This window comes from Anabrus simplex, chromosome 1 (assembly GCF_040414725.1).
Source record: "Anabrus simplex isolate iqAnaSimp1 chromosome 1, ASM4041472v1, whole genome shotgun sequence".
In the NCBI taxonomy this organism is placed as follows: Eukaryota; Metazoa; Arthropoda; class Insecta; order Orthoptera; family Tettigoniidae; genus Anabrus; species Anabrus simplex.
In genome coordinates, this window is record NC_090265.1 from 1799074675 (window position 1) to 1799099278 (window position 24604).

At 39.3% G+C, this 24604-nt stretch overlaps 1 protein-coding gene across 1 annotated transcript in view; it reads right to left on the minus strand.

Moving 5' to 3' along the window:
- Positions 1–18118, minus strand: part of LOC136883010 (NFU1 iron-sulfur cluster scaffold homolog, mitochondrial) — a 57168-nt gene extending 39050 nt beyond the window's left edge. The window contains exons 1-2 of the mRNA XM_067155166.2: positions 17986–18118; positions 14132–14309 (exon numbers count right to left, since the gene is read on the minus strand). Coding sequence (XP_067011267.1) covers positions 14132–14309; positions 17986–18056 — 249 coding nt within the window. The 5' untranslated portion in view covers positions 18057–18118. The remainder of the gene's footprint in view (positions 1–14131; positions 14310–17985) is intronic.
- Between the last annotated feature and the right edge of the window lie 6486 nt (positions 18119–24604).

Sequence of the window (24604 nt, forward strand, 5' to 3'; positions counted from 1 at the left end):
ACAAATTCAACAGACAAACAACTCTGGATTTTACCTAATCTTTAACCAAATTAACATAACTGTCGAAGGGACATAACACCACAAGCTGTACTCAACCTTGGATATTTTCCTTTCGACTTTTAATACAAGAAGTTACAACCACGTCTAACAGCTAATTATAAATATAGCTACGTTTCCCTACGAACACCTGTCCTCGCTCCTAAGTACTTCAAGAAGTTTTTCGTATTATCTTTTCATATAAAATTAGCAACTTACTACCAATAAGAGTGACTTTTATCCTAAATATTAAGCTATTATAAGCTCCTTGCGCCATCTCCAGAAAAAGGCACCATATTTACCTAATTTTATTTCAGCGCAGCAATTTACGTATTCTTTTTGAACTTTTAACTAACCACTTGTTACCACATTTTAAAAACCGAGACATTCGTAAAGATCTACAATAAGGATCGATTATAAGACTTTAACTACTATATCCTACTTGCTAGTCATTTTATACACATTTGTACCTCTTTTTTAGGTATAAGAACAATCAGGATCCTGATCTACCTTTCTTTCAGGTATGAGATTTTTAGGATAATGATGCCCTCATTATGGGTGAAACATGTTCCTATATCTAATATGTTAAAAATTATATCTTAAATTTAAATAAAAATTTCTTATGTATTGAACAGGTGGAATTTATAATCTAGTATTATTATTTGACTTTAGATACCACTTAGTTGAGCAGCTTGTCTCCTTTCAATTCTTCCCAACCACAACTTTGCAACATTTTTGTAACGCTACTCTTTTGTCGGAAATCACTCAGAACAAAATGAGCTGCTTTTCTTTGGATTTTTTCCAGTTCTTGAATCAAGTAATCCTGGGGAGGGTCCCATACACTGGAACCATACTCTAGTTGAGGTCTTACCAGAGACTTTTATGCCCTCTCCTTTACATCCTTACTACAACCCCTAAACACCCTCATAACCATGTGAAGAGATCTGCACCCTATATTTACAATTCCATTTATGTGATTACCCCAATGAAGATATTTCCCTATATTAAGACCTAGGTACTTACAGTGATCCCCATAAGGAACTATCACCCCATCAACGCAGTAATTAAAACTGAAAGGACTTTTCCTATTTGTGAAAGATTCTCGTAGGAAAGTGACAGAACACAGGCCATTGATAAACACTTTTTTATTATGGTATAGACAGCAAACACACAAGATTACGTACAAAGGACAGGTCTCCACTGGTTACAGACATTCGAAACAATCACCCAAGGTTTCCACTGTGCGTTGCCAGCGGTGGGGCACCCGCTGAATACCATTCACTGCATGTGTATTGCTAACGTGTGACACCTCTCCCCGAAACGCTGTTAAAATGTCCTCTTTATTAGCAAACCGTTGTCCACGTAATGGCTTCTTGACTTTGGGGATTAGATCATAGTCACACACCTAATGCTTCCTGCAGCTCTGCATGGCATTGGCATGCATTTCTGCTGCGGAGAACTGCTATTTTAATATACGATCGTTGCTCCTGCTTGTCGACTCCCATTTTGTGACGCTCTCACTCATACATTGCACTTGTGTGCATGTTTAGACCCACACTGTTGTTTACATACACGATCTAGTGGAATCATACGCAAGAACATACTGTACGTTTCTAAATGCATATCTTAGATTTTCCGTGTTTTCTTCTTTTCGCTAGGAAAAAAAATAGTTGCCATGACTTACGACTTAACCTCCATATAAGAAAACATAAAGGTCCAATAATACTGCCTTGAGGAATTCCCCTCTTAATTATTACAGGGTCAGATAAAACTTTGCCTACGCTAATTTTCTGAGATCTATTTTCTAGAAATATAGCAACCCATTCAGTCACTCTTTTGTGTAGTCGAATTGCACTCATTTTTGCAAGTAGTCTGCCATGATCCAACCTATCAAATGCTTTAGACAGGTCAATCGCGATACAGTCCATTTGACCTCCAGAATCCAAGATATCTGCTATATCTTGCTGGAATCCTACAAGTTGAGCTTCAGTGGAATAACCTTTCCTAAAACCGAACTGCTTTCTATCGAACCAGTTAATTTCGCAAACATGTCTAATATAATCAGAAAGAATGCCTTCCCAAAGCTTATGTCTATCACCCTTTCCTTTATATACAGGGGCTCCTATAGCAACTCTCCATTTATCTGGTATAGCTCCTCCGTCCAAACAATAATCAAACAAGTACTTCAGATATGGTACTATATCCCAACCCATTGTCTTTAGTGTATCCCCAGAAATCTTATCAATTCCAGCTGCTTTTCTAGTTTTCAACCTTGTATCTTATTGCAAATGTCATTGTTATATGTAAATTTTAATACTTCTTTCGTATTAGTCTCGTCCTCTATCTGCACATTATCCTTGTAACCAACAATCTTTACACACTGCTGACTGAATACTTCTGCCTTTTGAAGATCCTCACATACACACTCCCCTTGCTCATTAATGATTCCTGGAATATCCTTCTTGGAATCTGTTTCTGCCTTCAGGTATCTATACATACCCTTCCATTTTTCACCAAGATTTGTATGACTGCCAATTATGCTTGCTATCATGTTATCCTTAGCTGACTTCTTTGCTAGATTCAGTTTCCTAGTAAGTTCCTTCAATTTCTCCTTACTTCCACAGCCATTTCTAACTCTATTTCTTTCCAATCTGCACCTCCTTCTTAGTCTCTTTATTTCTCTATTATAATATGGTGGATTTTACCATTTCTTATCATCTTCAAAGGTACAAACCTGTTTTCACATTCCTCAACAATTGCTTTAAACCCATCCTATACTCCGTTTACATTTTTATTTACTGTTTTTCCATTGATCATATTACTTTTTTTAAACTCCCTCAAGCCTGCTTTATCAGCCATATGGTACTGCATAATAGTCCTACTTTAAGACCTTCCTTTCTATCACATTTATTTTTAACTACCACAAAAACAGCATCATGATCACTAATATCATCTATTACTTCGGTTTCTCTATAGAACTTATCTGGTTTTACCAGCACCACATGCCTCTAGTTGGTTCCATCATTTTCTGAATCAGCTGTCCTTCCCATATTAACTTATTTTCTATTTGTTGGTCATGCTTCTTGTCATTCACATTACCTTCCCAACTGACATTTGGTAAATTCAGATCTTCCATAGACCAATTTCATGTTTTTCCGTTTGTATTGAAATTGTAACTTAAATTCAGATCTCCCGCTACAGTCACATTCCCTTCCATGTTGTTTCCCACATAGCTGATTATTTTATCAAATAATTCTGAATCAGCGTCAGCGCTACGCTTTCCCAGCCTGTACACTCCAAAGACATCAAGTTGCCTATTATCTTTAGAGATGAGCCTTACACCTAGAATTTCGTGTTTGTCATCTTTAACTTTTTGTAGCTTACAAATTCTTCTTTCACCAGAATGAATACTCCCCCTCCTACCATTCCTATCCTATCTCTACGATACACACTCCAGTTCCGTGAGAAAATTTCTGCATCCATTATATAATTTCTCAGCCATGATTCAACTCCTATTACAATATCGGGTGAGTATATATCTGTTAAATTACTTAATTCTATTCCTTTCTTTACAATACTTCTACAGTTCAACACGAATGGCTGAGTGCATCAATCTCAATTAATGAGCTGCTAATTGTAGATTACTTAATGTCCGTTTACATTTTAACCTCCGTTTTAACATTTTTATGTCAACCCTACTTGACTTTCAGATCCCTGTACCCTTATCACCGCTCCCTAAACAGCAAGTGAAGTTGTTCACAAAGAGGTTGGTGCTTATGCTTTTGAGCAAATGGTGAATAAGCTGTTTAACATCAGGAAATTATACCAAAAAAAATTGGAGATGAGTTTCCTCTCACCCCATCAAAAGGAGGTTCAAGTGAATGTTTGTGCTGACATCGTCAAAAACATTGAAAAGAATTCTAACTTTTTAGGAAACCTTATAATTTGTGATGAATTGTGGTGTTTTTTAGTATGATCCAAAAACTAAACACCAACACCATGGAAAACGAAAGCACAGGGATTCTTCACGAAGGCCATGAACTGCGTATCCACTTATTTTGAAGAAAATGAGACAAGTCGTTTAGAAGTTATAGCAAAGTTTGTGTCAGCATGTACGAAGGCCATCCGGAAAGTGGTACCCATATGCGCACTAAAGACACAGGAGTAAATATTAACAAATGTACACATTTTTATTGGAAAGAGCATACTTTACACTACTTCTCCACATAATCTCCAAGCAAATTTAGGCATTTGTCATAACGTGGGACGAGTTTTGTATTCCTGCGCCATAGTCCTCCGCCGCCAGCGTATTGAGATACATAGAAGTTCTTCATCGCTGTCTTTTCCAGCAAACTCATTCCCAGTTGCCAGCGTTTCGCCACCGTGTGCTAAGCTGGGCTCATCAGTTGGTACCTAGCACACCTACCAAGACGCTGGCTAGTGCATACCGTGGAGGCCACTGCGTAGGCTAATTGTAGCCATCGGCAGTGCCAATGCACTATGAGAGACTTTGTCACATTATCAAAAATTGATGCCTGCTTGGCCATCAGATGATATAGATGTTCATTCCCATAGGGAATAGCACACGGAGCGAAACGCTGACAACCAGGAATTAGTTAGCTGGAAAATGTATAATGTCCAATAACGGACCATTTATATTGGTATTATAAATTTACTCATTCGGAACAAATATTTCAGATTCCCTATGGGAATGAACATCTATATCAAGAGATGAAAATCCGAAGGGGCCAAGTCCGGGCTATACGGGGGATGGTTGAAGGTTTCCCACTTGAATTGCTGCAAAAGTTGTCATGTTATTGCAGCTGCATGAGACCTGGCATTGTCATGAAGGAGAATGACGCCTGTAGACAATAGACCTCACCGTCGATTTTGTACTGCCCGCCGTAATTTTTTTAATGTTTCACAATATGCATTAGCATTAAAATCAATGAACAGTACACCTCGGCAATCCCAGAAAATGGCTGCCATGAGTTTCCTGGTGGACAGAACTGTCTTGAATTTTCTTGGTTTACATGTGATAAATCTCATAATTAGACCGTTTTGAAGATAATGTATTAAAGTTAAAAACTTTAATTTTTTTGGTTTGGTTGGTGAATGAGTATGATGCCACTCCAGTGACTGTCGTTTACTCTCAGGTGATGCATAACAAACCCATGTTTCATCCCCAGTAATGATGCGAGTCAGGAAAGAGTCTCCTTCATCGGAATAACGTCCCAGAAACGTGAGTGCTGCATCCATACGCTTGGTTTTGTGCTCCTCTGTAAGCATGCGAGGGACCCACCTTGCACAGATTTTTTGAATAATGCAGATGGTCTTTGACAATTTCATGAACAATTGTTCGAGACACATTAGGAAAATGTTCACAGAGTTCATCAATTGTGACGTGCCGATCGTTCCTCACGCATTTGTCTACTGCGCTCAGCAGTTGGTCTGTAATGACAGATGGTCTCCCTGAACGCTCCTTGTCGTGTGTATTCCCCCTCCCCAGCTTGAAGTTGCGACACCAGCGCCGAACAGACAACTCGTCCATCACATTGTCTCCATACACCTCCATTAATTGGTGATGAATATCAAAAGGTCGAACATTTCGTGCATTAAGAAATGTAATCACGGCCCTTTCTTCACAACTGACAGGGTTCTCAATTTGTTTAAACATTTTAAACGATCACAGACACAACACAGGCAATGCTAGCGTCACGCAACCTTGCACAGAGCAGGCAGACAAGCCACTGACGCGGTCTGACCTTGCCCAGCGGCTACCCGAGTCGTCAGCGCTTCATGCGGCGCTAACAGGTGCTACTTTCCAGATGGCCCTCATAAAATTGTGATATGTTTCAAAAATGTATTACTACTGTAAGGTAAAACTTGGCCAAATTTTAATACCGGCTTGAAGGGTCAGCCGGCATAAGCTACAAAGATGCAGAGACGGTAGTATTTCCTTCGACCTGCTTCACTGAAATCAGCTTCCTTTGGTCATAATGAACGTTTCTATACATAAAACTTTCTCGAAAAATACTTTGCAGAATGGTGAAAACTGCATGAAAATCCATCCAATGGTTCTCAAGATTAGCTGTCACAAGCAGACACTATGTAGAGATTCGTAAGTATTGGAAAGGAACAAACAAGTGCAGCTGTGTGTGAGAATGTTGAAATCATCCTTTTCCTTCAGTTTCTGACCTGTTATTCTCAGTACTGGCACAAATACCAAACCATTTCATAGTGTCCACAGAAATGTTCTCTCAAGTTCCTTGACCTACTAAGAAAAATGTCCTTGACACACGAAAATTAAATGACAAGTTAATTTGCCGAACAGCATGTTTTACAAGGAACAGCCTCCACCATCCCCATAGCTGGCCTAATTCTCTCTCCACTTCCTTCTTTTCAATTATTTATGGAAAAACGATTACATTGACCGCACTTTACATATAAACATATTTAATGGTAACATATACCTTTATCTTATCATTTCGAAGGAACAAAGGTACAACTAACTTATAGAGTAATTCAAATGTGAAAATAAAAATTGTTACCACAGCAATCTAATACTATTTAAAGCACTCCTGAGATCAAAAGCAATTACCTTCTGTTTGTAATGTAGGTGAATATAATGAATTGTAATTAATTTAGGTCTATATTCAAAACAGTTTTCAAATATGGAGACAAATCAGTCAGAAAAGATAGAAATGAAATAGAAAAGATTACTGTTTTTGTTTTATATTTTCTGAAACTACTTTCTTCCTTTCAATTTCAGCATCCTGCTTTTCTCTTTCAGTTTTCAACTTTTTCTGTTTTTCCTCCAAATCTTTCAACTATAATTCAATTTTCCTTTTCTCCACTTTCTTCCTTTCGTCTTTTGATTGCTTTTATTTTTTATTTTCCAGGTATGACTGATACTTCCTTCTTCAAGCTCGGATTGAGGTTAGCATACTTCTATCGATTGTAACATTCCTCAAACTACTAACGTGTTTTACACTATCAAAACTTATTCTCTGGGACACAAGTGATTCTAGTAAATGCTTATTCACAGAAAAGCCTGTCTCAACAAATGCATTACCATAGGATTAAATAAAACTAAGTTTCAATGTAGACCAAAGATCTTCATATTCCTCATCTTTTCCTAAAAGATTGTAGTAAAATTCATCCAATCCCTAGTCATCCATTCTTTTAGAAATGAAGACATTAATTTGTTTGTTGATTCCTGCAATGTTCTGAGCTGCCTCAGTTAGCAGACAGAACTGTCGTCTGGCCATTTCTGTACTTTTATCACATATTCTTCTATGGCTGTGTAAGTTTTCAAGGACAGCATCAATCCTTTTCATTGCCAAACTGGATTTGAGCAATATCATTTTAGGATTTAGGGCAGTGAGACCCTTTCCTAAATGTGATTTTAGAGGACTTTTCTCTCCGAGTTTTTCTAACATGGTGATCGAGATATTTTTGAACTCATTCTTAAAAGTAACCTTTTCCTTTTCAGAACATCTAACTTGTCATAACCAATATATCCACTTTTTCTCCTGAACCTGGGCCTAATTTGGAACGAAGAATCCCATTACATTCCCGTCTGTGATCAAGATCTTCCTCATCTGGATTGTATTCCTCGCTCCAATGCTACAATAGCCTGAGTTACAACAGAATAGAGCTTAAAAATATCCCCTCAAATCCATCATTGGGGAAGATTTCCCTGACTCTTCAGATTTTTTGTCTATTTCCCTGACTTTCCCTGACCAAAAATTTTTTCCCCTGACTTTCCAGAATGCGGACACTATGCATTTACATCATACTGTCCAAATATAAGACACATTTAAATTTGTCTTTAAAATCTAGAACTCAATTAGTGAAATATTGCTCTACTTTCAAAAAAGAAAATCAATAGCTGACGCCATGCTACCCAATACTCACTACATTCAAATGTCATTTGTTTACTTCTCTCACGGCCTTTGTGCAGAGAGTGCGAGTACGTAGTCGCGAGGTCAACAATGCTGCCAACGGGTTTAGTTGGAAACTAATACTAGTGACAAAGCCATTGGACTGTGACCAAGCAAAGAGGCTTACGCCCCACGAAGCATCTTTTAGGTCTCTAGCATTCTGTAGGATGAAAAGAGCACATTATATTTCACCCAAGTGCCTTGCTCACTTCCTGCTTCCCCCTAGACGCGAGGGTGCTACTGCAGCTCTGTATCTGCCACTGCATTTAGGTAAATTTCATATTGCTGTTGTGTATTTCACATTGTTTCCATCACATGGTTTTTTTATTTGTGCTTTTATTCAGCCAGGGTTGGTACTCAATCTAATTATCATCATTGATGGCACAGACGTCACATACTTTTCACGTTGGCCAACAGGACTGCAAGTAGCTACTTTAGCCATGGACAATGGTGGGTGCTCCTCTTCATTACGTTATAAAAGTAAATGTACTTCTGAGGGCAGGATGGTGGGTTCCTTGACATGGCAATGAACACATCTCTCCTCTAAAAGCAATTCCAAGTAAGATTTCCATAATTTCCACTTCAACTTTTGCCAAAAGAAATAGCAACCCCTAATCATCGTCTACAACATCCACCTTACTTCTACTTCACCCCATCCAGACAACAAAGCACGACCATTCTCAATGACAGTCAATTCAAACCTGATGCACTTATGATAACATTCTTCTGACTATTCCTTTCAAGGGAGCAAACAACTGATGACAGCAATATTCATGTTAAAAAACACCGTAGAACTAGGCGGTAGAGTAAAGGATGATGTGGTCATCAGAAAGCATTTACCAGTGGAAATCACACTCTGTGTAGAACGACTGTCACCGAAGAAGACAGAGGCCAGAAATCCATACTCCAGGAAACTAAATCAAGAGATTCTCAAAAAGGCAGACGAAGACCTAAATCCCACAGATAGGCGAGATCTGAATCAGATACTGGATTATCTGGAGAGCATTATTAAAATAGCTGCTGAACGACCATTAGTTAACCCCAGACGTGCAAAGCCATGGTTTAATAAGCTATGCTACAAAGCTCGCAAGGAAGCGCTACAAGCGCTGCACATATTCAGAAAGTTTCAGTCTCAGTCTGATCTACAGGAATATACAAAGAAAAATAGGGAATACAAAACCATATTGAGAGCTACAAGGAAAGATTTTCTGCTGGAGGAAGAAAAGAAGCTAATAGAAGACGCCAAAGAACATCCATATAAAGCCCTGAAAGCAAAACAACCTCAATTCCCCAGGGATATACCCATGGAGATATGGGAAGCGCATTTCAAAGATGTGTTACAGAAGGAAGAAACATGACTGGCATCAGCTGAAGATCACAAGAGCTGCATAAACATAAAACTATTTACTGCAAAGGAAGTGGAAATAGCATTAAAACAGCTGAAGAAGAATAAAGCATGCGGCCCTGATCAGATTCTCAATGAACACACAACAGAGAACACAAATGTACTGACAGAAGACTGGACACACTTGCTTAATAACTGCCTACTAGAGTGCAACGTGCCAGAGAAGTGGAGATGTTCAGTACTAAAGGTGTTATACAAGGGAAAAGGAGACACAGGTGACTAACTCATACAGGGGCATTGCTTTGGAATGTGCAGGCTTAAAATACTGACAAGATTATTGACGGAAAGACTATCAGACTTAGTGGATAGGAGATTACCTGAGGAACAACTTGGTTTCCGGAAGGGTCGTTCAACAATCAACGGCATAAATCATCATCATCATCATCATCCTAAACCATCTCCAGTTTCCCAGGTGTGGTATATGAGCCTCCTCCATCTCATCCTGTCCTTGTACCATTCTTCCTCCACCAACTTGTCCCAATCATGACCTCTCAGCATTACATCGCTCTTAACTAAATCTATCCATTTCCTTCGTGGCCTTCCCACGGGTCGTCTTCCTTCTACCTTTCTGTCAAATTCCTTCCTTGCAGTTCTGTTTACTGGCATCCTCTTCATGTGACCAAACCACTTCAGTCTTGATATCTGAATCTTATTTAGGAGAGAATTGTCTATTCCTACTTCTTCTCTAATTTTCTCATTCCTAATCTTGTCTTTCCTGGTTTTCTGGATCATAGTGCGTAGGAATTTCATTTCAGCTGCCTGAAGTTTGGAATTATCTCTATTGGTCAGTGTTGTGGTTTCGAGACTGTATGTAAGAATTGGTGTATAATAGGACTTGTACAATGTCATTTTTGTTTTCATGGGTATTTGCTCATCCCACAGCAGGTGTCTTACCTGGTGGTAAAATTGTGCTGCCTTATTGATTCGATTGTTCACCTCATGTTTTGCTAGGTTGTCATTTGATATAACGCTACCCAAGTATTTGAAAACTGGAACGCTGTCCAGTTGAGCTTCATTTAACATAACTATTGGTTCTGCTCCTTCCCCATACACTTTCATCACCACCGTCTTGGTCTTGCTGATGTTTAAACCATATTTCTTAAACTCCTCATTCCAGCTTTGTATTCTCTCTCCCAATTCATCTTCTGAGTCACTCCAGATCGCAACATCATCTGCAAATGTGAAGGCTTTGATATCTCCGTGTTCTTTCAGTGGTGACAATGAGCTGCCCTGCTGCACTCCTCTCTTTGTTTCAAACCAGTCCGACAAACCACATCCTACTTGAATACAGCTTCTGTTCCCACTATACAACATTTTCACTTTGTCTATGAGGCTGTCTCGCACTTGAAGTTCTTTCGTGCATTGCCAAATTCTTTCCCTTGGTACACTATCGTATGCTTTCTCAATGTCCAAAAATATTAGGAATAAAGGCTTGTTCTTCTCCCAGTATTTTTCCATTAGCATCCTAATTGCAAATATAAGGTCTGTAGTTGACCTTCCTGGTCTGAAACCATACTGCTCTTCTTCCAAAATTGGTTCAACAATATCTCTGATTCTGGTCTCTATTATTTTTTCTAATATTTTCAGGACATGAGACAGTAGTGTGATACCACGGTAATTAGTACATTTTCGTCGGCTTCCTTTCTTGAACAGAGGTACAATGATGCCCATCTTCCAGTCCTCAGGAACAGTATTTTCCTCCCATATCTTGTTGAGCAGTCTATAGAACCATTGGATTCCTGGAACTCCCGCTGCTTTCAGCATATCTGCACTTAGTTCATCTACGCCCACTGCCTTTCCTTTCTTCATGCTCTTGAGCGCATTTTCAACCTCAAGCCATGTAATTGGTGGTTCAGTTGTGGTTCCTCGACTTGGCTCTCCTCTATCCGTTGTTATGTTTTCTGTATCTCCATTCAGCAGGTTTTCGAAATAGATCTTGAGTTCTTGTTTAATTTCTCCCTCTTCTTGTGCCAGAGTTCCATCATCACGTTCTATTGCTTTTATGGTCTCTTGATCCCTTCGCTTGTTTTTCACTACTCTGTATAGCAATTTCATATTTCCTCTACTGTCCTCTTCCAGTTTGTCTGCAAACTCATTCCATTTCTTCTCTTTTTCTTCCCTTACAATGTTCTTTACAGCAAGTTTCTTGTTCCTGTATACTCCTTGAAGTCTTTGTATTTCTTGTTCATTTCGTTCTTGTCCCTGTTTTTGTTTCTCCTTGTCCAGTGCCTTCTTTATTTGGTTTCTTTCTTTCACCGCTGTTTTCACTCTATCATTCCACCATGGTGTCTCCTTTTTTCTTTTGATTGAACTTGTAACTCCACATAGGTTTTTGGCTTCTCCCACAAAGGTGTCTTTGAAGGCCTTCCATTCTTCATTAACGCTGGTTACTTCACACTTCGGCAAACTCTGTTGAATCCTTAGTTTGTATTCTTCCTTTATTTGGACTTCTTGCAACTTCCAAATGCCTACAAAATAATATCGAAGGATCATTGAGACTAAAAGGTGGCAAATTACATGCCATATTTATTGACTACTGCAAGGCCTTCGACCTGTTGAGCAGAAAGCTTATAATAGAGAAACTAGAATCCCTAATTGGACCTCAAAACTACATAGCAATGCTTATAAGGAGTATTCTTGCGAACAACGTGGTCCAGATCGACAACAACAGATCAGTATCCAGTGTGTTAGAACAAACGAACGGTATATTGCAGGGCGATCCACTAAGCCCCCTACTGTTTAACATGGCTGTTCTGGATGTAGTACAAGTAGTTAGCATGAACAACGCCGCGATCTATATGTGTGCGGACGACATGGTTCTAACTTCGGAATCGATTGAGCAGTTACAAGTAGCTTTCGACAAATTACTTAAGTGGTCTAAAGAGAATGGGCTAAGGATGAATAAAGTGAAAACGGTCATGATGACCTTCAGAAAGGAAGGAAGACTAGCTACAAACCAAGTAATCAAATTAGAAGGGATAAACTTGCAAATAGCAGAACACAACAAATCTCCAAACATATCGGTACACAACCTCCACAGCAACAACAATAACAACCATATAACGTGCATAGACGAGAGAAGTGTCACCACCAACTGCTCTAAAATTAAACCCTATCTTGCTGTATATATAAATCTTACCTGACTACATCAACAGTTGAATTGCACAGTTCTCAATTTTCAAATTTTAATGACAAGAGTTCTTATAACATACCAATACAAAGTATATCAGCCATAAAACATTCTCGATATTCACCTAATACAACTTAACACAAGAACTACAAGATTGAAGAATGAATGCAACACAACATGAACTCAAATTTTAATAGACGTTTTTAAAATATACCATGTTTTAATGTGTTTAATGTGCTATATTTTTTAGTGTCTTATGATGTGGCATATATATTTTAATGTGTTTATGTACTCATGTCCATGCTCAATCAATAGGTTTTAGTTTATTCTAACCATCACCACTTTAAATCAGAGATATTTTTACGCAACATACTGCAATATATTTTACTTCCATTTTTCATTAGACATCCGGATGCTCTTACGTAACATCTTTGTAATTCTGTCTAATGACTGTAAATTTGTGTGCTAGCTGATGATGGCCAAGATAGGCCGAAACCGGTAGTAGTGCAATAATTCATTCACAATAAATGTATTGATCGGTGGAACATTTTTCTTGTCTATTACATTGAACCCAATCAATACGGAATATGAAACCTATAAATAATAATGACTGGATGGACTCGAACTACGAGCTGCGACGTGTAGTTACCCGCCTTGCGGTTCATGGGTTTCACCATAGTGTGTGTAACATAAAGAAGTTCCACGTCCCAGATATACAGTGCCTGTGTGAACTATGCGGACGGCCATGTGACATATCACGTACTGTGGTGTAATCGACGCGGCTCCTCTCTAAGAAAGTTCTGTGAAAATTAATTATTCCATGCACATTGTGCGAAATTCTATACTATTATTATTACTAGGGAATAGCCTCTCAACTTGCTCTGCTACAGCGTGCTCCAATGGCAGGCACACGCAACAGGAGAATTCTCTGTTGTTCTTAGTGCCTTATTCACTTGCTCACCAATTATTTAATTCTGGAATCTGTGCATGTCCTGGCCAGTGGGAAAAACTATTGGTCTAATGCATCAGCAGTTCAGAGCAACGAGCATCTCAAAGCAAATGTGCACCCACCTAATAGCAAAGACTTGTTTTTAAGTTTTTATTGTTCGATAGTTGGTAATGAAATCTATCTGTGGGAATTCTGAAAGAGATACCATATTTAATAAATTTCAACCAAGAAACAATGTTAGGATGTTGGACCAAAACCTAACATTGTTTCTTAGTTTTAACTGTATCAATACGGATCTACACGATGAAGTTCGTAAATTGTACTAAATTTCAACCAATCGCAGTGGCTGTTCACGAAGGAGATATTGAAAATGTAGCATAATTTCTAGGGACGGTTTGGTGCATCCATGGCATTGGAAGTGAAACACTTCTCTCTCTTAAATATAATACAAGTCTTCAGCCCGGAGACTGGTTGGATCCTCATATAGCACCACTGAACGTTAGGCAGTTATAGTTAAATCACAAAAACCAAAGGCAGTACCATAATGGGGCCTTCTGGGCAGAGAAAACTCTCTAACAAGGCAATTTGTTTACTACAAACAGTGTATTGCAATCTGTATAAGTAATTGCATAAAGAAGTAGAAACTTAACACTGTCGTGCCCTACCTCAACACCAGGAATAAACTTCAAACTATTGGGGTTAGGAGTTTCTTGAGTCTGAATAAACATAGTCCTCTTCATCATGCTCAAGCACGAGTTCAAACCATTTCCATGGTTGGTCAGTATTTGCACATTTCCACTACATTTTCCAATGCTGTTATATGATCGAACAAGTTGAGGTATTCTGCAAAAAGGAGAAAAAGATTTTATAATAGTGAAATATAATTTCACAATATATTTCACACAGCCCACACTGTGATTTCACAATTCATGTATTCCATCACAAGAGAAATACAAGTAGCATTTTTTCATTTTTCCTAGTGGTTTAACATCCCATTACATTGAAGGTGTCTCACTTTTTGAGCAGGCACATCGCATACAAAAGATTGAAACCCGTGAAAAGCAGAAACTATGTCAGATCCAAACACGTCCTCCACCAACCTTTAGATGTGACGTGTGGCCGCATATTTCATGCAAAGATTGGCTTGATTCATCAGCGACATCTCCAAAGAGCCAAGAGACTTTAAGAAGAAATGCAGGAGAAAAAAAAAACCTATTCTCGGAAACGAGTAGTGGCCGACAACGACACTGAAGGTTTTTCAGCGATGGTAGGATTGGGAATGAAGCGGCCATGGCCTTAATTAAGGCAGAGCCGCAGGATTTGCTTGGTGTGAAAATGGAAAACCATCTTCATGGCTGCCAACGGTGGGATTCAAACCTCAAATGCAAAACCTCCCGAATGCAAGCTCACAGCTACACGACCCTGACTGCGCGGTCATCTCGCTTCGTATTTAGTACCGATACCTGATAACATATAAGGATTATCAACACATGCATGCCATCAATGGACTAGATTACTAATTTGGATATTTTTTAAAAAGACAGACGTGTCATGAATAGGGAATGCCCTGCACAGCATCAGTTGATTTAAGAGATTAGTGCATACTGCCCCAGTTATAGAAGACTCTGAAAATGATATGGGCAATATTAAAAATATGGGTAATATATTGTGAGATGGACAGTAGGCAATCATATGTTGATAAATGGGGTTAAAAGTCAGGTTGTGAGTTTCACAAATAGATAAGTCCTCTCAGTTTTAATTACTGCGTTGATGGGGTGAAAGTTCCTTTTGGGGATCATTGTAAGTACCTAGGTCTTAATATAAGGAAAGATCTTCATTGGGGTAATCACATAAATATGATTGTAAATAAAGGGTACAGATCTCTGCACGTGGTTATGAGGGTATTTAGGGGTTGTAGTAGGGATGTAGAGGAGAGGGCATATAAGTCTCTGGTAAGACTCCAACTAGAGTATGTTTCCAGTGTATGGGACCTTCACCAGGATTACTTGATTCAAGAACTGGAAAAAATCCAAAGAAATGCAGCTTGATTTGTTCTGGGTGATTTCCGTCAAAAGAGTAGCGTTACAAAAATGATGCAAAGTTTGAGCTGGTAAGACTTGAGAGAAAGGAGACGAGCTGCTCGACTAAGTGGTATGTTCCAAGCTCCAAGCTGTCAACGGAGAGATGGCGTGGAATGGCATTAGCAGACGAATAAGTTTGAGTGGTGTCTTTGAAAGTAGAAAAGATCACAATATTAAAATAAAGTTGGAATTCAAGAGGACAAATTGGGACAAATATTCATTTATAGGAAGGGGAGTTAGGGATTGGAATAACTTACCAAGGGAGAGATGTTCACTAAATTTCCAATTTCTTTGCTATCATTTAAGAAAAGGCTAGGAAAGCAACAGGTAGGGAATCTTCCACCGGGGCGACTGCCCTAAATGCAGATCAGTAGTGATTGATTGATTGAAGGGAACATTGAAGATCAACCAATTTTTGTGAATCTGGATGCTTCCACGAGCAATGACGGGAAGATCATGTCCAAATGAGCCTATAAAAATATTGTAGTGTTGACATTTTGCTTGAAACACTTCACATTTTGACTAGAAAAATACATAGTCCAATGAGAAAGAGACTCAATTCCTCCCAAAACCGTATATATATTTACTGCACATTAAGTTACTTTAAAACATTAATAATTTTGCTAAGTGACAAGTCTTTTCATATGTCATTATGAAAAAATATATCATTAATTATTTTAACAAACTAGTCATGATGGCCATTCAATTCTCAACCAGCATCGAAGCGAGTGGAAGATCTTTGAAGCCCAGTCTTGTCTACCATCCTTTCACTCCGGCGTAGTGAGTATGGTGGCGTGACCCTTTGGAGGCGAGCAGCGAGTGGCTCACCGAGCCCACTGTACAGGATACTTGTCTCGCTCCGCTCTCCCATCTGCATGCGGCTCACGACGTGAGGAGAGAACAGGAAGAGGTTTTTTTTTTTTTTTTTTTTAATGTGGAACTCCCACCTTCTGAGAAAAGTATCTATTAGTCTCATCGCACAGAAGAGTTATGACTCATGTTAAAAAATAGTTGAAAGAAACTTAACATGCTAGCATTAACCACTAAACTTCTAGTCCGGAATTAGCTGCGTCAAAATTATGATTCTTAGGATTCAGTTTGTTCTTTTTTCCAATTTAGTTTTCTGCTCGGTAGTTCAGGCACCTGGTCTTCATCCTCACTTTCTTCATCTTTAGTCGAATCGTCGAAGTAGGCTGGCGTTTTAGATGACGAATTGGTAACTGAAGTAGAAAACGTGCCTAAAATAGAAGGTGTGATTGAAGTCATTCCGTCACCAGAATCAGATGATAAATCATTATCATCGTCATATTCTTCAAAGTCACTACCCAATATGAGAACAAGAGCTTCCTCCACAGTATATCTTTCCTCCGTTATCAGGCCTTTCACAATTTAAAGCGACTGAAAACTAAATCGAGACGCACAAGCACATCAGCACAGGGGAGCAACTAGGCATGAAGTGAGTAGCATACCAACCACATTGCTTTTGTCTTCGAACTGGTTACTCCTGTCATCTGGTGATCATAGCGGTCTCCCAAGTCAGTCATGAGACCTCCAAGGCAGTACTTCCCCAGAATTTTATCGTAGCAAAACAGAAAACAGCCAAATGCCACGCGACTTCTGCAGCAGTCGACCGGCTATGAGGCACAGCTCCAGCACGACTTCTACAGCAGTCGACCAGCTATGAGGCACAGCTCCAGCACGACTGCTACAGCAGTCCACCAGGTGCGCGGCACAGCTCCCTCCCGACTGCTTGAGCAGTCTAATGGAGTGAAAGAGTCACAGGACAAAAGTAAATTTTCCACTAAAGCTTACAAGGCTCCGGCTGGGAAACGAATGGCCATTGCGACTATGAAAGCAGAGCAATCTTGTAATTTTAACCAACTGTTAATACCGTGATCACAGCACTGCGACCTCTAATTTTACATGGAATTCGAAACACAAGAGGTGACTTTCCATTTCAAATACCATTACTCCACGTGCATTAGTGGAATTTTCACAGACTGCTATCCATTCAAAGAATTATTAACAGTTAAGGCCAAAAGAAAAATAATATTGCTACTAAAACTATTTCAATTGTTTTCAAACAAAATTACGCCTTAACCTTCTAAAAGCACCCTTAAAGGTAAGTAGTCAAATATACAAAGGAGGGCCGATGACCTTCGATGTTAGGCCCCTTTAAACAACAAGCATCATCATCAAATATACAAAGGAACAAGTGTGGAAGAAACACACACACACACACACACACACACACACACACAGTCGACGACAGGCATGAACGATCAAAGTAAGTTGCCTAAAAAACGCCGTCTACAGTCTGTTTATTATACTTTGAACGTCCTTAACCTAAAATTATATACCTCACGCGAAATATCTCTTGTCATTTGACTAAACATACAATTTTCATTGTAATATATACCTATACGCAACATTCTTACCGCGATATGGGCAATATACTTCGCTGCACAATATATCTGGAAATTTCCCACGGAAATATTCTGCTTGCCATGTTAATGACTGTTTTGAGTGATATTTACATGTACCTGGCACCCCTCAAGCCAGACATGCGCACTAAGCAGTGTAGCCAACATTATATTTGTACTAGTTCTACACTCGCACACAATTCCGATAATGTAGAACACTGGTCGGGAATTGAAGCAGTTTCTATACATTTGTTATATAATTTTGTCCATATAGGGGCTAGCAGGTGTGCAGTGTCTTTTACATATTCATTATAGATCCCGTCCGGACCTGCGGCTTTCTTGTTTTTGGTGCTGTCTATAGCGGTTCTAGTTTCCTCTATGGTCAGGGGTACCCAGTCTAATTGTATATGTGGAGTAGTGGTATGTAGATCTTTTCTGGGGTGCGCTGGACCTTCGATGTTGAGAATCTTACTAAAGTGCGATTCCCAGATTTCCATGTCTATGTAGTGCGTCTGTTGTTGTTTCTTTGGGTGTAGGGCTATGAACGGATTTTTCTTGGCTTCCTCTGCTAGCTTCTTGCTCTCCGATTCTAAGTAGGCGCGTTTCTTTTCTTTCAGTGTTCTTTTGTAGAGTTTCCTCTTCTCATTGTATATGTATATTGGCTCAAGAGACATAACAAAATTACAGGAAACTGTAAATGACGTCCAAAACTGGTGCTCCGAAAACAAGTTGTTCATAAACATCTCAAAAACAGACACCGTGGTGTTCAGGAAAGGAGGGAGAGTACCCGCCTCAGCAGAGACCTTCATTCGGGATAAAAAATTAAAGATAGTATCAGACTTCAAATATTTAGGCATCACCCTGCAATCGAGCGCATATTGTTTCACAAAACATGTCACAGAAAAGGCAACTCAAGCAATGATGGCAATGCATGAAATAAAAGACATTAGATCACTTAGTCTGGAGACAGCAATGTTGCTATTCAGAGTAAAAATTCTTCCAATAATGACTTATGGCATTGAAATTATCTGGACACATTTAACAACGAGGAACTTATCAACCTTGGAAAAGGTGAAAGCGAACTATATAAAGAAGGTGATAGGTGTATCAAAAACGACACGATCTAGACTTGTATATCTCCTCGCAAGGGAATCATTTCTCATAGAAGATCTCAGGACAAGTATGCCACTACCGAACACCGGTGCATCCAAGAAACTGCTAGCAAATCTGACGGAGAAGAGAGAAGAAGTCCAACCAGACTTCTATGGCACAGGGGCAATGATAGATCGCTCATGGACAAAAGCTAATTTTGAATTAAGACATGTCATTACAAGATTAGCAGTTCACGGTTTTCATCACCTACTCTGCAAATCAAAACACTTCCATGACCCAAGTATAGACTGTGAGTGCAAACTATGTGGAAAAACGTGTGAACAGTACCACATTGAATTCTGTACAAGAAGAACAATGTCTATAAGTGATTATGCAAATATGTAACCCATCAATGTAACCTATATTCTCTGTTATGGCTATTTGGCTGCATTAAATATATTAATAATGTAGAACATCAATGCAGTTCGCAACTTGCTCTGATTGATAAGTACTTGAAGACTGAGTGAAGTAGATCGTGCAGTTGACTCACAAAATGGTTTCAAAGCACTTGAAATAGTTCATTAGAAGACGTAGCACCTAGATAACTGAGAGTGATTAAATTATGTATACAATACTAGGAGATATAGGAAAATCACAGGGACACAAGGTATACTAATCTTCACACTGGAGTGATCCGTCTCAGCGACTTCTACAAAATAAACAACACTGGGTCAACATATAAGGGGTAAGTAGGAGAGGGCAGTGGAACTACTGAGGGGTGAAGATATGAGAGAGTGTGGGACTTTGGACAGAGGGAAATTAATATCTGATCAACGTATATGGGGGAGAGAGCGGAAAGTGTTATTGAGATCGTAAACAAAAAACTAAGAGGCGTGACAGTGTGATGATATGACGGCAATGAAAGGGTACACGCGATAGGTGGAGGGGAACAGATGACAATATACGGTAGCTATGTGGCTTGGTTTAAAAGCAGGCGGTAGAGGGTAGAGAGGATGTGAGTCAAATGAGAACATTATGAAATAAGTAAATGATGTCAATGTATTGTGGTAATGAGGGATTAGAGTTGTAAATTAGAGTGATCTAAGAACTGATTTAATGTATTTATTATTGTGTGAGAGGGCTTGTATAGGAGACATGCAATTGACGTGGGGAGAGGAAAATTGAAAAACTTGAGTACAGGCAGCGTCTAGAGGAGTTATAAAACGGGAATTGAAAAAAGAGATGATTGATATTGACATCTACGGATCCATAATGACATAGGGGATGCTGTTGTAAACGAAAGCAAAATTTATAGAGTGGTGTAAGAGCATGATTAAAGCGAAGGCGTAAGATATTGATGATATGCCCACGAGTGTAGGTTGCGTGTTGATACCAGCAAGTAGTAGGTAATAGTGGTTGTAGATTATGATAGAAATTGCCCTTCTCACGTGCAGATGTTGTCCATATGCGTTGCCATAATTGTTTTTGTTGTGATTTTAACAGAGATATGAAATCTGTGGCGGGAACAGAAAATGTAGCTGGGTTTGTAGGTAAGAGTGAAGCCTCTTTCGCTAATTGATCAGCCTTTTCATTACCTGGTATATTTTTATGTGCCGGTATCCAAATGAGTGTAACTTGGACACCTGATTGGTTTAAAGTAAATGGGATGTACTTTACGTTATATACATACCAATTCAGCGTAAACTTGTTAGATTTTAGTGTTTGGAGCACGGAGAGAGAGTCAGTAAATATATTAGCAGATTGTATTGTGTGAATTGTTTATATACAGTAATGTTTGTCGTATGGCAAGGAGTTCTGCAGAAAAAATAGAAAAACGTGACGATAAATGAAATAATTCAGCATACTGAGTTTGTTCGTAGTAAAAAGCAGCTCCAACACCACAAGAATTTTTGGATCTATCAGTATAAAAGTTGGTACATGCATTAGTGGGTGAGATACGAACTTTTTTAGAATATAGAGGAAAATATGAAAGCCGGTACGAGAGCATAGCAAAGGATGATTCTTTAGAATAAATAATAGTAGGAGTATATTGAATCACGTCATATGACACAGACTAGTATGGTAACACATGACTACGAATAATATTAGGTTTAAATGGGGAGACAGACTCTAATGCCCAAATTAAGGCAGGGGTTCGGCAATTTTGTGTGAGAGGGGATGGGAATGATTGAGCGAGTAGTTGTATTTTCGGTAGAAGGTTATTGGAGATCACTAGAAGTCCTTTGAGAAGATACGTAGATGCTAGAAATCTGCGTCGAAGCAGAAGAGGAGGGTCACCAGTTTCTACTAATAATGCATTAGTAGGAGTGGTATATAATCCACCAAAACAAACTCGTAGCGCTTGATTTTGTATCGTATTGAGGGATTGAAGGGAGGATGGTGATGCAAGATCAATGACATGTGCACAGTAGGTAGTCGAAACGAGCACGGATAATGGAGCAGTATACTAATTTTGCTGTAACAGGATCAGCACCCCAGGAACGACGTGTAATAGCTTTTAGTAGGTTAATATATGTGGCAGTACTGTTTCGTAGGTGTTGTATATGTTGGGAGAAGGTAATTTACGATCAAGTATAATGCCAAGATATTTATGGTGCGAACGTATGGGAATTTCATATCTATCGAACAGTAAAGGCTCTGAATTATAAACACGCTTAGTAGTAAAAATTACCGCAAAGCATTTACCAGGAGATAAGGATAACCCATGAGTGTGTAACCAAGACTGGACTTTAAGAAGGAGCTGTGTTATGCATTTCCGGGCAACATCTAGATCTTTATGGGAAAAATAGATAACTATGTCGTCAGCATACATAAGAATTCTGACAGATTGGAGGGCAAGTTGCTCAAGATCGGATAAATATAAAGCAAAGAGTATTCCACTGAATATATCACCTTGAGGGGTGCCGACAGTAGCCTGACGAGGGGACTGTGTAGTGAGGGGAGGTTTGAAGATAAGAGTGCGATATATTAATCGATGGCGTAGAAGAGTTATGAAAGTAGTCGGGATTCTTTTCTGTAATAACACATCCCATAATATATTCAGGGGGACTGAATCAAAGGCACCTCGCATATCTAGGAAGACAGCAATAGTGTGCTGTTTTCTAGATTTAGCTAATAATATGTCAATAATAAGCATATTGATCGCATCCTGAGCATTTCTACCTTTACAGTAAGCATACTGATACTTGGAAAGAAGGGAATAATACTCTAAGTACCACAGAAACCTTTGGAGCATGATTTTAAGAAATAGTTTGCGTAGACAAGATGGTAATAATATTCCCCTTATATTGTGAGGGGTGGTCATTGGACGACGAGGCTTTAATTAAGGTACAGCCCCAGCATTTGCCTGCTGTGAAAATGGGAAACCACGGTAAACCATTTTCAGGGCTGCCGACAGTGGGGTTCGAACCTACTATCTCCCGAATACTGGATACTGGCCGCACTTAAGCGACTGCAGCTATCGAGCTCGGTTTCGCTGAAATTAGCGGTTGTTTATAAGCTGGATAATCAGGGAAAAGGCCGGGTACAGATCCTGTTTTTAATTTTCACGTTTTGCTGGTCACTTTGAAATCGTCATTTACGAAATATAGACTGCAAACCACGGAACAGTCAGAAGGAATCCATTTACTTCCCGTGCTGTTTCCTTCCCTGGATATAATGCCCAACCTCTTTCGACGCAATTCTGTACTTGAAGGTATTTTCACGGCATTCTAGCTAGTTTCCCTTTCTTTGATTTGCAGAAAAGCACGCAGCAGTACACCATTTTCACTGAAAATAAGTACAGTACCGGTACTATCCTTTTTCCCGCTATTTGATTCCGACACTCTGTTTACAACACTGCCTGCTCGATCTGCATCCGATGGCTGCTTAAGCAAATGTATGTATGTACTTACCTATATAAATAAAATCGTAATGACCTTGTGTCCATCCATTGACAATTTTTGCAAAATTTTTGTACAGTTATCCATTTCAGGTGTAATCATGACCATCTGCATCTATTTTAGCTTTCATTTGACACACTTATAAGAAGGACAGAATCATGAAATCCTCCACAAACATTAGCCCTCCTAGTAGCCACATGTGAACCAAAGTCTATGTTTTTAGCTGCCACATTAGTATCCAAAAAATAATGCTATGTGTGAAACCTTACCCAAATTTCTCCCTATTCAAAGTTTCTAACTCAGTCTAACCTATAAATAGAAGATATACAAGAAAATGTCACAGGATTAACCATTTAGACCGCTAAATGAGGCATCTTATGGTGCAATCCGTTTGTCGATATGAAAATCCACAGCCTCTTTCCAGTCATTTGACCAGGTCAGGGATGGAATGAATGAAGCCCCCATCTAGCGGCGAGGATAGGAAATGTGCCGGCTGCCGAAGCCTGTCGCACTCCTCTGGGGCAATGATAAATGACTGATAGATGAAATGAAATGTGAATGGAGAGTGTTGCTGGAATGAAAGATAACAGGGAAAACTGGAGTACCCGGAGAAAAACCTGTCCCGCCTCCGCTTTGTCCAGCACAAATCTCACATGGAGTGACCGGGATTTGAACCACGGTATCCAGCGGTGAGAGGCCAGCGCGCTGCCGCCTGAGCCACGGAGACTCAATCCGTTTGTCGATATAACCCACCTTTTACCAGCAGTTAATCTGTAAATGAAGGTCTGCAATATTGTAAACATGCATATACTTCCATTTGTTGATCTATATATATTAACCAAAGTCAATTTGTAGCGAACTAGAAGGGGTGTGTCTGCCATTATAATTAATACTTTACAAATCGATGGTGACTGCAGGAGCGTGTCTGCTATTGTAATCAATACTCCGCACATCGACTTTGACTGGCAGTAGGAATGGGGTCCTTCTCCAACTCCTGTTTGACTGGTGTTAGCAAGGAGGGCCTACTATTGTAATGAACAATTCTCTTCTCGATTTGACTGGCAGAAGGCAAGGGAGCATGCAATTTTGCTCAAAACTCCCCTACACGATAGTGTTTGGAAGTAGGAAAGGGGGCCTGCCATTGTGATGAAAACTCCCCAAATCGACTGTGATCCCACAGTAGATAAGAAGGTCTTCTATTGTAATGAAAACTTCCCAACTCAATTGTGAATGGCAGTAGGCAAGTGAGCCTGTCGTTATCATTACAACTCCGCATTGGAAAGAACATGTGGGGGATAACGCTAAGAGACATACAGTTTAAAAAAATCTTATTCACTGCGTATACAATGTAGAATACCGTACCAAAACATGGGTACATTTGCTAGTTCATATATACAAGAAAACATAAAGGTCCAATAATACAGCCCTGCGCCCCCCCCCCCCCCCCCCTCCTTAATTACAGGATCAGACAACACTTCACCTACTCTAATTCTCTGAGTTCTGTTCTCTAGAAATTTAGCCACCCATTGAACCACACTTTTGTCTAACCCAGTAGCCCTCATTATCGTCAGTAATCTCCCATAATTTACCCTATCAAAAACTTCAGATAGGTCTATAGTGATACAGTCCATTTGACCTTC